General features: G+C 41.5%; 2 protein-coding genes across 3 annotated transcripts; one reads left to right on the top strand and one right to left on the bottom strand.

Annotated features, from left to right (window-relative positions):
• Positions 1 to 685: 685 nt before the first annotated feature.
• LOC311138186 (ER membrane protein complex subunit 3-like) lies at positions 686 to 9,461 on the bottom strand. 2 transcript variants are annotated; one of them, XM_084172855.1, is made up of 10 exons: positions 9,269 to 9,461; positions 8,496 to 8,652; positions 8,147 to 8,204; positions 7,928 to 8,021; positions 7,612 to 7,716; positions 4,676 to 4,757; positions 4,471 to 4,550; positions 3,956 to 4,038; positions 3,689 to 3,859; positions 686 to 1,728 (listed from the first exon to the last, which is right to left on the bottom strand). In XM_084172855.1, the coding sequence occupies exons 2-9, from the start codon at positions 8,648 to 8,650 to the stop codon at positions 3,731 to 3,733; spliced, it is 786 nt and encodes a 261-aa protein (XP_084028981.1). In that variant the 5' UTR covers positions 8,651 to 8,652; positions 9,269 to 9,461; the 3' UTR covers positions 686 to 1,728; positions 3,689 to 3,730. The 2 variants fall into 2 exon arrangements, with proteins under 2 accessions (XP_084028981.1, XP_084028980.1); XM_084172854.1 differs by lacking the exon at positions 686 to 1,728 and having other exon boundaries at positions 3,223 to 3,859.
• A 291-nt stretch (positions 9,462 to 9,752) lies between these two features.
• Positions 9,753 to 14,087, top strand: brk1 (BRICK1 subunit of SCAR/WAVE actin nucleating complex). The gene is made up of 3 exons (XM_084172853.1): positions 9,753 to 9,883; positions 13,687 to 13,769; positions 13,886 to 14,087. The coding sequence occupies exons 1-3, from the start codon at positions 9,766 to 9,768 to the stop codon at positions 13,910 to 13,912; spliced, it is 228 nt and encodes a 75-aa protein (XP_084028979.1). The 5' UTR covers positions 9,753 to 9,765; the 3' UTR covers positions 13,913 to 14,087.
• The last annotated feature ends 1,601 nt before the right edge of the window (positions 14,088 to 15,688 follow it).

Genomic DNA, 15,688 nt, shown 5'->3' with positions numbered 1-15,688 from the left:
GACAACATTGAATGTTCCCGAGTGGCCTAGCTACAGTTTTGACATAAATCTGCTTGAAAATCTATGGCAAGACTTGAAAATGGCTGTCAAACAATGATCAACAACCAACTTGACAGAGCTTGAAGAATTTTTCTAAGAATAATGTGCAAATATTATACAATCCAGGTGTGCAAAGCTCTTAAGATACTTACCCAGAAAGACTCACAGCTGTAAACACTGCACAAGGTTATTCTAACATGTATTGACCCAGGGGTGTGAATATTTCTGTAAATTAGATATTTCTGTATTTCATTTTCAATAAATCTGAAAACATTTCTTAATGCATGTTTTCACTGTCATTACGGGCTATTGTTTGTAGATGGTAGGGGGGGAAAAATCAATGTAATCCATTTTTAAATCAGGCTGTAACACAAAATGTGGAATAAGTCAAGGGGTATGAATACTGTCTGAAGGCATTGTAGGTGGAATCTGAGACTACAAGGTACACATGATACAAAAAAAGAAAAGTGGTACAACACATGGTCACTGACCTTTTGTATGTTTTGTTTTTGACAGTATAGTCGTGGTCAAAAGTTTTGAGAATGACACAAGTATTGGTCTTCACAAAGTTCGCTGCTTCAGTGTTATGAAATATTTTTGTCAGATGTTGCTATGGTATACTGAAGTATAATTACAAACATTCCATAAGTGTCAAAAGCTTTTATTGACAATTACATTACGTTTATGCAAAGAGTCAATATTTGCAGTGTTGACCCTTCTTTTTCAAGACCTCTGCAATCTGCCCTGGCATGCTGTCAATTAACTTCTGGGCCACATCCTGACTGATGGCAGCTCATTCTTGCATAATCAATGCTTGGAGTTTGTCAGAATATGTGGGTTTTTGTTTGTCCACCCGCCTCGAGGATCCAATGGGATTAAGGTCTGGGGAAGTTTCCTGGCCATGGACCCAAAATGTCGATGTTTTGTTCCCCGAGCCACTTAGTTATCACTTTTGCCTTATGGCAAAGTGCTCCATCATGCTGGAAAAGGCATTGGTCGTCACCAAACTGTTCTTGGATGGTTGGGAGAAGTTGCTCTCAGAGGATGTGTTGGTACCATTCTTTATTCATGGCTGTGTTCTTAGGCAAAATTGTGAGTGAGCCCACTCCCTTGGCTGAGAAGCAACCCCACACATGAATGGTCTCAGGATGCTTTACTGTTGGCATGACACAGGACTTATGGCCTGTGTCATGGCCATCCTGCAAAAGTATTCGCCTCACTGTGCGTGCAGATGCACTCACACCTGCCTGCTGCCATTCCTGAGCAACCTCTGCACTGGTGGTGCCCCTATCCTGCAGCTGAATCAACTTTAGGAAACAGTCCTGGCACTTGCTGGACTTTCTTGGGCGCCCTGACGCCTTCTTCACAACAATTGAACCTCTCTCCTTGAAGTTCTTGATGATCCGATAAATGGTTGATTTAGGTGCAATCTTACTAGCAGCAATATCCTTGCCTGTGAAGCCCTTTTTGTGCAAAGCAATGATGACGGCACTTGTTTCCTTGCAGGTAACCATGGTTAACAGAGGAAGAACAATGATTTCAAGCACCACCCTCCTTTTAAAGCTTCCAGTCTGTTATTCTAACTCAATCAGCTTGACAGAGTGATCTCCAGCCTTGTCCTCGTCAACACTCACCTGTGTTAACGAGAGAATCACTGACATGATGGCAGCTGGTCCTTTTGTGGCAGGGCTGAAATGCAGTGGAAATGTTTTTGGGGGATTAAGTTAATTTTCATGGCAAAGAGGGACTTTGCAATTAGTTGCAATTCATCTGATCACTCTTCATGACATTCTGGAGTATATGCAAATTGCCATCATCAAAACTGAGGCAGCAGACTTTGTGAAAATTAGTATTTGTGTCATTCTCAAAACTTTTGACCACGACTGTACACAACATGTCAGAGTTTTCCCATTATGTTCAGTACCAGTCAAAAGTTTGGACACACCTACTCAATCAAGGGTTTTTCTTTATTTGTTACTATTTTTTAGAATAATAGTGAAGACGTCAGAACTATGAAGTAACACATATGGAATAATGTAGTAACCAAGAGAGTGTTAAACGAATCAAAATATATTTTATATTTGAGATTCTTCAAAGTAGCCACCCTTTGCCTTGATGACAGCTTTGCACACTCTTGGCATTCTCTCAACCAGCTTCATGAGGAATGCTTTTCCAATAGTCTTGAAGGAGTTCCCACATATGCTGAGCACTTGTTGGCAGCTTTTCCTTCACTCTGCAGTCCAACTCATCCCAAACCATCTCAATTGGGTTGAGGTCGGGGGATTGTGGAGGCCAGGTCATCTGATGCAGCACTCCATCACTCTCCTTCTTGGTCAAATAGCCCTTACACAGCCTGGTGTGTTGGGTCATTGTCCTGTTGAAAAACAAATTATAGTCCCACTAAGCCCAAACCAGATGGGATGGCGTATCGCTGCAGAATGCTGTGGTAGCCATGCTGGTTAAGTATGCCTTGAATTCTAAATAAATCACAGTATCACCAGCAAAGCACCCCCACACCTCCTCCTCCATGCTTCACGGTGGGGACCACACATGCGGAGATCATCCGTTCACCTACCCTGCGTCTCACAAAGACACGCCGGTTGGAACAAAAAATCTCACATTTGGACTCATCAGACCAAAGGATAGATTTCCACCGGTCTAATGTCCATTGCTCGTGTTTCTTGGCCCAAGCAAGTTTCTTCTTATTGGTGTCCTTTAGTAGTGGTTTCTTTGCAGCAATTTGACCATGAAGGCCTGATTCACGCAGTCTCCTCTGAACAGTTGATGTTGAGATGTGTCTGTTACTTGAACTCTGTGAAGCATTTATTTGGGCTGCAATCTGAGGTGCAGTTAACTCTAATGAAGTTATCCTCTGCAGCAGAGGTAACTCTGGGTCTTCCTTTCCTGTGGCGGTCCTCATGAGAGCTAGTTTCATCATAGCGCTTGATGGTTTTTGCGACTGCACTTGAAAAAACTATCAAAGTTATTGAAATTTTCCAGATTGACTGATCTTAATGTCTTAAAGTAATGATGGACTGTCGCTTCTCTTTGCTTATTTGAGCTGTTCTTGCCATAATATGGATTTGGTCTTTTACCAAATAGGGCTATCTTCTGTATACCCACCCACCCACAATACCTTGTCACAACACAACTGATTGGCTCAAACGCATTAAGGAAAGAAATTCCACAAATTAACTTTTAATAAGGCACACCTGTTAATTGCAATGCATTCCAGGTGACTACCTCATGAAGCTGGTTGAGAGAATGTCAAGAGTGTGCAAAGCTGTCATCAAGGCAAAGGGTGGCTACTTGGAAGAATCTCAAATATAAAATATATTTTGATTTGTTTAACACTTTTTTGGTTACTACATGATTCCATGTGTTATTTCATCGTTTTGATGTTTTCACTATTATTCTACAATGTAAAAATAAAGAAAAACCCTTGAATGAGTAGGTGAGGGTGAATCTTTCAAATAGTTCAAATTATAAATTGAACTTGGTACAATCTCCAATTAAACTTGAATGGACAATGATGTAACTGAAATGAATTTAGACATCACATCTCCATTTATCACCAAAGCCCAGGGACCTTGTTCCACTCTATCATTTCCTAGAGAAACTCTAAGTCTGCCTCTTTAAGTAAGACTACCATTTTGCCAGTGGCAGGTTCCCTGTAGTGATGAACTGGCACTCAGAAGATACCCGTTGGTAACTCCTTACTGAACATTCCATCCAGATCCAGTTCCCTGCTCATTAGCTCCTCCTCAACACCCTCCAGTGCCCACTGGTGGTCAGTTAGCTCAAGTGCCTCCCATTCTGCCTAAAAAGGAGACAAACAACTGTCTGTCAGGTGATAATGCTGGGACCTGTATGAATTTAATTCACCATTGATGCAATCAAGAGTAGAGAACTATACCTTGAAGGCTTTGTTGGTGTCTGCAGGCATGGCCATGGCAGCACCACTCATCTGCTCTTGCATGATCCTGGACTGATCTGCACCTGTGTGGTTTACAGTACATCAGCATCAACACCAATTACTTCATAATCCCCTTGGAGTAACAAAACGAGGACTGTGAAGAATTGGAGGCTTGCCACTTAAACATGGTTGACATAATGGAGTCATGTTCCATTTATAAGCAATGTTGCTGCTGATATGACACTGAAGGGTTGCATACCGGCCCATTATCTCTTCAAGGCACAGACCGCTTGGCTACTAGAAGTCTAATTTCTCTCAGTGATTTGTTGTTTTCCCAAATCAGGTCAATTTAATGACCTTCTGTATATTGCTTTTGATAACAAGTACTGTTGTAAGTAGGTGACAAACTATGATTAAATAATGTCACATCTAGTTTACAGAAACACATTTATCAATAACATTTGCAGGAAATACAAAACTGAATCATGAAGTTGGATGAGTGGATGAAAGATTACCATTATCTTGTCCTAGAATTAAGGAGTACATGCTTCGCAGCCCAAACACATTCAGAAAATACCACGACGCTGAACTCACCCTGAAAACAGAAACGAGGATGAGGTTATAATTCATCAATGTTTACACTAGCAAAAGGACTCAGAGGAAGTATATAATATTAACTTCACAGAACTCATGTAATAAGTATCTATTTCATCAACTAACCAGGAAGCATCAAGTGAAAGTAGCTCGATTCCTTGTTGCAACATGGGCTTGAAGCGCAGGGTGAGAGGAAAAGGAACCTTGGCTGTGAGGAACAAGAAAAGGGTTGTTGAGAAAATTGTAACTCAAATAATTTGGCTAGTACAAGCCTACTACCAAATATAAGTAGGATCAAGTTTTGAAGTTGACATAAAACCAGTCTGTGCAAATATGACTTAACTGCTTATAGCTAAGACACTGAATGGAAGCACTTCATTTTACACTACTGTTATTTATAGGTTATTTCAATGTAATAACAATTTTACCATGCCATTTCTTAGTAAATATCTGGTTATTTATGTACCATTAAATAAACTGCAATCGAAGCTCTAGTAGTGACAATCATTATCAAGTTTTAATGTCACGTGCACAAGTACAGTGAAATGCCTTTCATGCAAGCTCCAAACCCAACAATGCAGTAATCAATATTAATGTAGCCCTAAAAATAACATAAGGTAGAACAAAAACATTTAAAAAATATGAAGAACACGAGAAAGTAAGAAGCTATATACAGGGTCAGTTCCAATACCATATTTACAATGCAGGGATACTGGAGTGAGAGGTACAGTTGAAGTCGGAAGTTTACATACACCTTAGCCAAATACATTTAAACTCAGTTTTTCACAATTCCTGACATTTAATCCTAGTAAACATTCCCTGTCTTAGGTCAGTTAGGATCACCACTTTATTTTAAGAATGTGAAATGTCAGAATAATAGTAGAGAGTGATTTATTTCAGCTTTTTTTTCTTTCATCACATTCCCAGTGGGTCAGAAGTTTACATACACTCAATTAGTATTTGTTAGCATTGCCTTTAAATTGTTTAACTTGAGTCAAACGTTTTGCGTAGCCTTCCACAAGCTTCCCACAATAAATTGGCAGAGCTGGTGTAACTGAGTCAGGTTTGTAGGCCTCTTTGCTCACACATGCTTTTCCAGTTCTGCCAACAAATTGCAGTGTGCGTGAGAGTGTAGAGTCCTGTGAGTGTACAAAATAAAATACAAGGGTCAACTCAGAGAGTCTGTGTAGCCATTCTGTTAGCTATTTAGCAGTCTTATGGGTTGGGGATAGATGCATTGGCACTGCTTGCTGTGCGGAAGCAGAGAGAACAGTCTATGGTTTGGGTGGCTGGAGTCTTTTCCGGGCCTTCCTTTCACACCGCCTGATAGAGGTCCTGGATGACTGGGAGCCATACCAAGCAGTGACGCAGCTAGTCAAGATGCTCTCAATGGTGCAGTTGTAGAACTTTGAGGATTTCAGGGCCCATGCCAAACCTTTTCAACCTCCTGAGGGGGAAGAGGCGCTATCGCACCTTCTTCACAACTGTGCGCGTTTGATTGGACCATTTTAAGTCCTTAGTGATTAGGACACCAAGGAACGTGAAGCTCTCGACCCACTTCACTGCAGCCCTGTTGATATGGATGGGGGAATGCCCCCCCTGCTCTGAGACCTAGAAGTAGTTGTTTCCCTTGCTCTGCAAGGGCCGCGGCTTTTGTGGAGCGACGGGTAACGGTGCTTTGAGGGTGACTGTTGTCGATGTGTGCAGAGGGTCCCTGGTTCAAGCCCAGGTAGGGGCGAGGAGAGGGACAGAAGCAACACCGTTACACTTGGTCTTAATTACGTTGAGGGAGAGGTTGTTGTCCCGGCACCACACTGCTAGGTCACTGACTTCCTCCCTGTAGGCTGTCTCATCGTCGCCAGTGATCAGGCCTACCACCGTTGTGTCGTCAGCAAACTTGATGATAGTGATGGAGTCGTGCGTGGCCAGGCAGTTGTGGATGAACAGGGAGTGGGGCCCCTGTGTTGAGGGCCAGCGTGGCGGAGGTGTTGCCTACGCTCACCACCTGGGGTCGGCCCGTATGGAAGTCCAGGATCCAGTTGCTGAGGGAGGTGTTCAGTCCCAGGGTCCTAAGATAGGTGACAAGCTTGGAGTGGACAATGGTGTTGAACGCTGAGCTGTAGTCAATTAACAGCATTCTCACATTGGTATTCTTCTTATGTAGGTGGGTGAGGGAAGTGTGGAGTGCAATTGAGATTGCGTCGTCTATGGATCTGTTGGAGCGGTATGCAAATTGGAGTGGGTCTAGGGTGTCTGGGATGATGGAGTTGATGTGTGCCATAACCAGCCTTTCAAAGCACTTTATGATTACAGATGTGAGTGCTGCGGGGCGGTAGTCATTGTGGCATGAAGCCTTAAGAGTTCTTGGGAACAGGAATGATGGCAGTCATCTTAAGACATGTGGGCTTTACAGACTGAGACAAGGACAGGTTGAAAATTACTGTGAATATGCCTGCCAGCTCATCTGCGCATGCTCTGAGAAGGCACCCTGGAAAACCGTCCGGCCTTGCGAGTGTTGACTAGATTACAGACCTTACACACATCTGCCTCGGAGAGCGAGATCACCCAGTCCCCTGGGTCGGTGGGGGCCCTCGCGCACGGTATGGTGTTCTTATTATTGAATCGTGCATAAAATGCATTGGGTTAATCTGGTAGAGGCATCGTTGGGCAGATCACAGCTGGGTTTTCCTTTGTAATCCATAATTGACTGTAGCCCCTGCCACATGCGGCAGGCGTCGGAGCCTGTGTAATATGATTCCACCTTATTCCTCCTTTGATGACTCTGCGGAGGTCATTGCGGGACTTCTTGTACTTGTTCCTGTCCTCAGCCGTAGCCTCAGCCGTATGCGATAGCCCTGTGTGGTAGCCATGTCCTTTAGTTTAGCGCCAACCTCTGTTTTAATCCAGGCCTTTTGATTGGGGAAGCGGTGAACCTTCACTGGGGGGGACAACGTCGCCGACGTATTTCCTTATAGAGCAGGCGACGAAGGTCATTCGCACGTCAATGTTATCCAAACAACCCAGTCTCAGTGCAGTGAGCGAGCGAGGAGGACATTACTTACTTGTGACAAACCCTGAGAAGGTCCAATTGATCCAGCCTCCGATGAGGATCATGGGAAGTACATTGGTCACGTTGCCTTTCATCATGTCTGTCAGCATGCTGGGGTCTGGACAAAGAAACAGTTAGTGTAGCTCTACAGAGTGCATTCCCAAAAAAGGGGAGTTGTGATACATTTATTGGTGCACTATCATTCAGAAGTAATATGCTCCTTATCATGTGTCAGGGTATAACGTAGAGATACACGGCTCAATACCGTCTTATCATGGTATGAGAATAGGATTTTGTAAGTAAGTATGATGTGATTCTGTTATGCTCACCTGTCATTGGGGAGGGAGGAACAACCTTTCTTTTGGTCTTTTTGAAGAAGCCATCTTCTTGATTATTGAAGTAAAACTTCCTCATCAAGAAAGACTGAAGAAAATGAGGTGTCTCAAAATCTGAGCGCAACTAGCCAACAATTGTATTTTTATGTTTACTGTACAAAGAAGTTAAGATAGCCAAGTGGCGTTTTAAGGTCTTTCCAACATTGATCTCACCTGTTTCGGAATGTACTTCCCATTTTCTCTGAGGATTCTGCTCCTGATAAGAACCTGGCTGAATATTGGAAAGGTATAATTCAAAACAAACTCATAGCAAAATATGCTCACTAGCCCTTTTATGAACTGTCAATGCACAGTCTGTCTCGGGCAGGACTCTCCAACCCTGTTCCTGTAGGTTTTTGCTCCAACACTAATCTAGCGCACCTGCTTTTAATAATTAGTTGGTTGATAAACTTAGTCAGGTTAGTTACCACTGGGGTTGGATTGAAAACCTACAGGAGGGTAGCTCTCCAGGAACAGGGTTGGAGAGCCCTGGTCTATGGCTACATGCTCCCAAGACCCTTACCTGTCTGACACCTGCTCTAATGTCAGCTTCTTGTCACTCTGAAGCAGAATGGAGACATAATGTCGAATCACCCCAACAAGGAACGTGATAAAGACGATGGGCAAGACCACCCAAAGTCTGATATTGGAGTCCAGCAGAAGCTCCGGCTCATCCATGTCTAGCAAAGTGATAAAGACTTAGAACAAGTGTAAGAGCAGGCATCATATGAATAACTTCAGATATGTCTAAATCTTAAATGGAACATAGCTATTATCAGCAGCAACATGTTTCGAGAGAACTGGTGAATGCATTGCACAAGTATTTTGGCATCTAACAAACTGGACAGTGCAGCTGCAATTTACTCCCGTCACCCAAGGTCGCTAGCTAGCTTGCGAACAATAATAGCATTTTTTAAATTTGCTACTGTAGTTAGCTAATTCACTGGCACAACTGTTAGCTGTCTCAAAACACCTGCCAATATGACTGTCAATTTGGGCGTATAGCTACATGTGAATGAACAACTAGTTAACTAACTATAGCTTACTGTTACCACATAGTTGTTAAACATAGCTAACTTACTTAACAATCTTTGCTGTTACCATCATCTTGCCAGTTGATAAAAACAGAGAATAGCTAACTGTTAGCTAGCTAAATGCTGCTGGGAAGAGCTGGCTAGTTTGCCGAGAGAGGATGATGAGGAAGTGAAGGATGTTATCTAGCTATAACGTTAGCTAATAATACATTATTTAAATTGTTAGAAAACTAAACGCTGCAGTGTTTGATGTTTATCTTACCCAAGGTAGTCCGTGTGACAAAAGACGTGTGTCGTGGTTACAGACCTCAGGCGATACTATGCTAATTTAAAGTAATGCAGATTATTTGCTTTGTCGAGCTGCATCAGCAGCCATGGTAATTAGAGACGGTAATGCACGGTAAGCATCGACAAAGCAAAGGACATGGACAATGCATTTCAAAAGTGAGTGAGGGGCAAATATAGTGCCACCTGGCGTTGATGGCTGAAATATCAGTCTGAACGGCTAATCAATAAATGTATATTGTCCGTTTATTTACCATAAAATATCGATGATTCACCCAATAAATCAATGCATCTAGCTGAACAGATTATTTTCACTGGATCAATGATTGCTGTCTAACAGTGTAGCAATAATTAATTTCTCTCGCCTCGCACATCTCCGAGTCCCAGACAGTTCCATGCCATGGTTCCATTTGTTAGGTAGGAGTCGCCACCTGCTGATAGCGGGCGCTAACACAATTTCCCAAAACAGAGAAAATGGCCGGTCAAGATGATCCTGTGCAGAGGGAGATCCACCAAGACTGGGCAAATCGTGAATACATTGAGGTTATCACGAGCAGTATCAAGAAAATAGCAGATTTTCTAAATTCCTTTGGTAAGTAGCTAAGTAGATGGAAGATGACTAGGCTGCGCAGCCGCATCAAAAAGGCTGTCAATGCGAAGCCCTAACCTACTTCAAGGACCGCTGGGCCTGAGCCTTCTTGGCTAACGGTAGCTAGTTTCCATCTAAAACAGAAAGACATGGATAAAGTAATATCAGCTAAAGGACTCTTACTATTATGGAACGTTATAACATGGGCTTAAGATTTATACTTCGACCAATCGATGAAATATTGTAGTTAGCAAGCCAACTAATTAACTAGCTAGCTATCTTCTGATGGCTAAGAGCCAATTTATGCTTGATCTGCTGTATGGATGGTGTGACGCAATTGCGGTTCCTCCGAAAGGCACCGTATAGCTCCGCATTGACATGATTGGTTGACTGTAGGTAGGGGCGGGAGGTCCTGTATAAACACAAACTAACTTCCTTGACAGCTTTCTGAAACGCAAGAAGAATGAATGCCCTGACTTCTGCCGAATCAACGTCAACGTAAATGCTGCACTGCCTTTTAATACCTTGATCACACCCATAGCAGCACCTTTTAATGCCTTGATCACACCCATAGAGAGAGAAATTGCATTTTGGTACACCAGAAGTACATTCATTTCCAATGTAACTTTGCGTTTGCCTTACAGCATTGCAGAGGCAGTTGCAGTGCATACAAGTTGGAGTTATTGAACATATGCGCCAAACTGTATGTGTAGACTGCTTGACAGAAATGGTAGCAGAAGGTGAATGTTGAACTTTTGTTGCACAGGTATCCAGATGATGCTGTGTACCATTTTGCGCAATGAGGCTGTATGTGTGATCGAAGCGTTAAGCTTTGAACACACCGACTGCATCATTGCGCAAAATAGTAGGCAGCATCAACTAGATATGTGTGCAACAAAAGTTCAACATTCATCTTCAGCTACCATTTCTGTCAACCCGTTTTTGCATACAGTTTGACGCACACATCAGATACATCCAACTTATGCACCACACAGAACGCAGTTTCCATTGGAAATGAATGTACTTCTGGTGTACCAAAACCAAATAATACCGTCGGTGTGTTCGAAGCGTAAGGGGTCTACAGACAGTATGCAAGCAGGGCCAACGGAGCAATGCCGTTTTTTGTCACAAAAGGGGCAGTTCGTTGTAATACGCTCCGTCATTCGACAAAGTTTTTACCTACCTGGAAATTAAGACCAGACGTATCATTCCTTGCGAAGACTGAGGGGCACTATTGAGTGTGTTTTGCAACGGAAGTCCCGCCCTTGTGTCTACATAACATATTTTCCGGTATCCTTCTGGTATAAACACAGAAGAGATGGGCATTCTACTACTTCGCTTCTATTACTTGCAAGCTTCCTTTTTTGTGCTTTTTATTTCGAGATTATTGAGAATGTCTTTCCTCATCAATGCTTCGTCTTTATTTCTTCTCCTCCCCCTGAGTAGTAACAGCAGTTCAATCTCTAGCTATTGCAATTCGAAAAGAGACATGTTTGCTTCTGTGGCTAAAAAGTAGTGTCATAAAGCATATAACACCATACTAGCCTGACATGTAGCTAGCATTTGTAAATAATAATACCAGACCCGAAAGCTCAAACATCGTTGCTAGCTGGTCTAAAGAGGGGCCTCTTCCCGTCTTGCTTGGTAAGCTACTCTGGCTCCCCAAGCCCCCTAGTGGATATACACTACACAAGGTGAACTTCCTCTCTGGGTGGAACACAACGAAGAGTCCGCTGCCCCAATAAAAATGACTCCACCCACGTGCACGAAGACCTTAACGTTACTCGTAACTTAGTTAGCTTTTTGATGAGATATTTCACCCAAACGGCAGTGGACTGGACTCGATGCACGTATTTGTTTCTTGGTAAATACATGTAGAAGTAGCTAGTTGTAGTAGAAGTAAACATTTAACATATGATGAAGTGGGTCCACTGATTTAATTTAGGTGTATTATTTTTTTAAACAGTTAGTTAGCTAACTTAAACGTGTAAAGTGTGAACCACTTGCTTTATAGGAGGGGCGTAGCTAGCTTTTATTTACTTGGTAGCTACCTACAGTGCCTCCTTCAGAAAGTATTCACACCCCTTTACTTTTTCCACATTTTGTTGTTACAAAGTGAGATTACAGTTTATATTTTTTGTCAACGATATACACAAAATACGCTCATTTCAAAGTGGAAGAACAATTATAACATTTTGTATTATTCATGGGAATAAAACACTAATATTTTGATTAGATAAGTATTCAACCCCCTGAGTCAATACATGTTAGAATCACCTTTGGCAGTGATTACAGCTGAGTCTTTCTGGGTAAGTCTCTTAAGAGCTTTGCACACCTGGATTGTACAATATTTGCACATTATTCTTTTTTAAATTCTTCAAGCTCTGTCAAGTTGAAGGTTGCTATCACAGCCATTTTCAAGTCTTGCCATTGATTTTCAAGCAGATTTAAATCAAAACTGTTACTCGGCCACTCAGGAACATTCAATGTCGTCTTAGTAAGTAACTCCAGTGTATGTTTGGCCTTGCGTTTTAGGTTATTGTCCTGCAGAAAGATAGATTTGTCTCCCAGTGTCTGTACGAAAGCAGATTGAACCAAGTTTTCCTCTAGGACTTTGCCTGTGCTTAGCTCTATTCATTTTCTTTTTATCTTAAAATACTCCCTAGTCCTTGCCAATGACAACCATACCCATAACATGATCCAACCACTACCATGAAAATATGAAGAGTGGTACTCAGTGATGTGTTGGATTTGCCCCAAACATAATGCTTTGTATTCAGGACAGAAAGTTCATTTCTTTGCCACATTTTTTTTGCAGTATTACTTTAGTGCCTTATTGCAAACAGGATGCATGTTTTGGAATATTTTTATTCTGTACAGACTTCCTTCTTTTCACTCTGTCATTTAGGTTAGTATTGTGGAGTAACTACAATGTTGTTGGTCCATCCTCAGTTTTCTCCTATCTCAGCCATTTAACTTTGTAATGGGTTTAAAATCACCATTGGCCTCATGGTTAAATCCCTGAGCGTTTTCCTTCCTCTTCAGCAACTGAGTTAGGAAGGACGTCTGTATCTTTGTAGTGACTGGGTGTATTGATACATCATCCAAAGTGTAATTAATAACTTCACCATACTCAAAGTGATATTCAATGTCTGCTTTTTTATTTATTCCTATCTACCAATAGTTGCCCTTCTTTGCAAGTAATTGGAAAACCTCCCTGGTCTTTATAGTTGCATCTGTGCTTGAAATTCACTGCTCGACTGAGGGACCTTACATATAATTGTATGTGTGGGGTACAGAGATGGGGTAGTCATTAAAAAAATCATGTTAAACACCATTATTGCACACAGAGTCCATGCAACTTATTATCTGACTTGTTAAGCACATTTTTACTCCTGAAGTTTAGGCTTGCCATAACAAAGGTGTTGAATACTTACTGACTCAAGACATTTCAGCTTGTAATTTTTTATTGATTTGTAAAACTGTCTGAAAACACAAATTCTACGTTGACATTATGGGGTATTGTGTGTAGATCAGTGACACAATCTACATTTAATCCATAAAATTCAGGCTGTAACCCAACAAAATGTGGAAAAAGTATAGGGGTGTGAATACTTTCTGAAGGCACTGTACCTATTGCAGGATTGAACTGTGCAATAGTTGTTAGCCTAACCTATGATATTGATGGGATTTGTTGAAATAAACCATATTCTTCCCCCTTCGAAAGTTATAGTTTGATATGTTATAAATAACTTTGATCATAAAGGAAAATATCTGCACCTTACTGTATATTTACTTTGCTTTAGATATGTCCTGCCGATCTCGTTTGGCCACCCTAAATGAAAAGCTGACAGCGTTAGAGAGGAGAATTGAGTACATTGAAGCAAGGGTAAGTGTCATAGAATTGTCACTATTTCTAGGGTGTAAATAAACGTAATGTTTGCACACCCTAAACAGTACTGGAGGTCATCATACTGTGTTCTCGAAACTTCTCTCTCTGTTTAGGTCACAAAAGGAGAGACCTTGACCTAAACCAAAATGGTATGCTGGACTTGGTGCTGCAGTTTGGCTGAGGATTGAATACAACATTTGTGACCATTTCCATATTTGTCATTTTTATAAGTATGTCTTTTTATTTTTTATTTTTTTTACAGTTTTGTATTTGTTCTGTGGGACCACAAAAAAATAAATTTTCATACTGTGTGTATTTTACGACCATAGCTACTGGAAGGAAGTACCAAAATGAATATTCAGCTCTTTTACTGTGGTCATTATGCTTACCCATCTCTTTCACTTGTGCTTGTAATAATTGTTTTACTTTAGTGTTAACATGTAATAAACTGTTTAAAGGTAAGTTATCCATGTGTTTTTTGGAGAGGGGCTTGGAAGGGTGTTTGGCTCGAAGGAAGCATGCATAAATGCCAGGGTGAAGGTGTTACTGGAATATAATATAGGCTATGTGTGGTGTCAAGACCAGCTTGTATTTGCTCATAGTGAGTCCATACACACATCTGCCAATATAGCCTCTGGTTGCTGCCCTCAGCCATACATCTGTGTTCTGCTCTCCATGCCAAAAGAACGGATCAACAAACCTCTCTAATGGTCAAAATTAGTTTACTTTCTACTGAGCACTACATTACATGATGTAAATACAAACATGAATTGTGTTATCAGCTAGTAATTTTGCACTCGTAGAACTTAACAGCTAGAGGTCCGTGTATGGAGGTAATTATTGCACCCACCTGGTGTCCCAGCTCTACCAGTCAGTGATGGGAAGAATGGAAATATTTGTTTCTTTCTTTTCATATACTAACTGTCCACCAGACTACAGAAACTATAGCAATGGAACTGAAGTAACGGAATAACAATACCTATAACATTAGCAATGGGAATATGGCATGAGAGATAGAAAAAGTCATTGGCTGCTTAGATTTCATTTTTATTTTTTCCTTTAAAAACCCCAAAAACAATAAAGAAGTGGAACTCTTAAAAAGAGTGGAACCCTCACTCTCCTAATATAAAGTTGAACCCTCTCCACCCCATCCCCTCCCTTTTTTCTCTCCTCTCTCACCTTTCCCTAAAAAAAGTATCTCCTTTCTCTTCTCCTGAAAAGTAAAAAATAGTGTATGTGGATGGATGTTAGACCTACCCCCTATGCACTTGTGGAGATGTTGGGATAGGCGCAATATTAGATAATGGCTGATACAACCCTAACCCTTGTTTGATTGGTTAGTGTGTAGTCTAGATGTGTTTTATCTGCTGTGTTTAGTGTGGTGTTTTGTATGTTAGGGTGTGTGTGTGTGTGTGTGTTATCTCCCACTGATGTTTTTTTCTTTTTCTTGTATCTGGGTTTTTGTGCTTTTTCTCTTCGGCCTCCTGTTCTGTGAGAGACACACCACAAATACAATAGGATTTTGAGAAAGAGTTTTCTTTGTCAGAGGCCATATTGTCGAATGGAAATGTTAAATGTACCATAGATGATCATAGAAAACAATCTTTATTTTGATAGTATTCTGGAATAATCATTGTCTACAGTATGGGCTGGTTTCCCGGACTCAGATTACACCTTGTCCTGGACAAAAAAAAGCATGCTCAATATAAATTAAATATAAAATAGTTTATTTGTCCAGGACTAGGCTTAAGACAGGAGAGGAAGTGGGTGAGATGGAATATACAGTATTTAGCTTAGCTACAAGCACGCTAGGGGGTGCGGGGAGGGGCTAGGGGTAGGCACGCCCAGGGGTCCTCAGCTGCAGTCCAGGATCAGCAACACGTCCAAGTAGGCTTGGGCCAGGCACGTCCCGGGAG

The sequence above is a fragment of the Coregonus lavaretus genome, assembly GCF_964263955.1.
Source record: "Coregonus lavaretus genome assembly, chromosome: 12".
Lineage (NCBI taxonomy): Eukaryota > Metazoa > Chordata > Actinopteri > Salmoniformes > Salmonidae > Coregonus > Coregonus lavaretus.
This window is presented reverse-complemented; position numbering and strand designations above follow the sequence as displayed.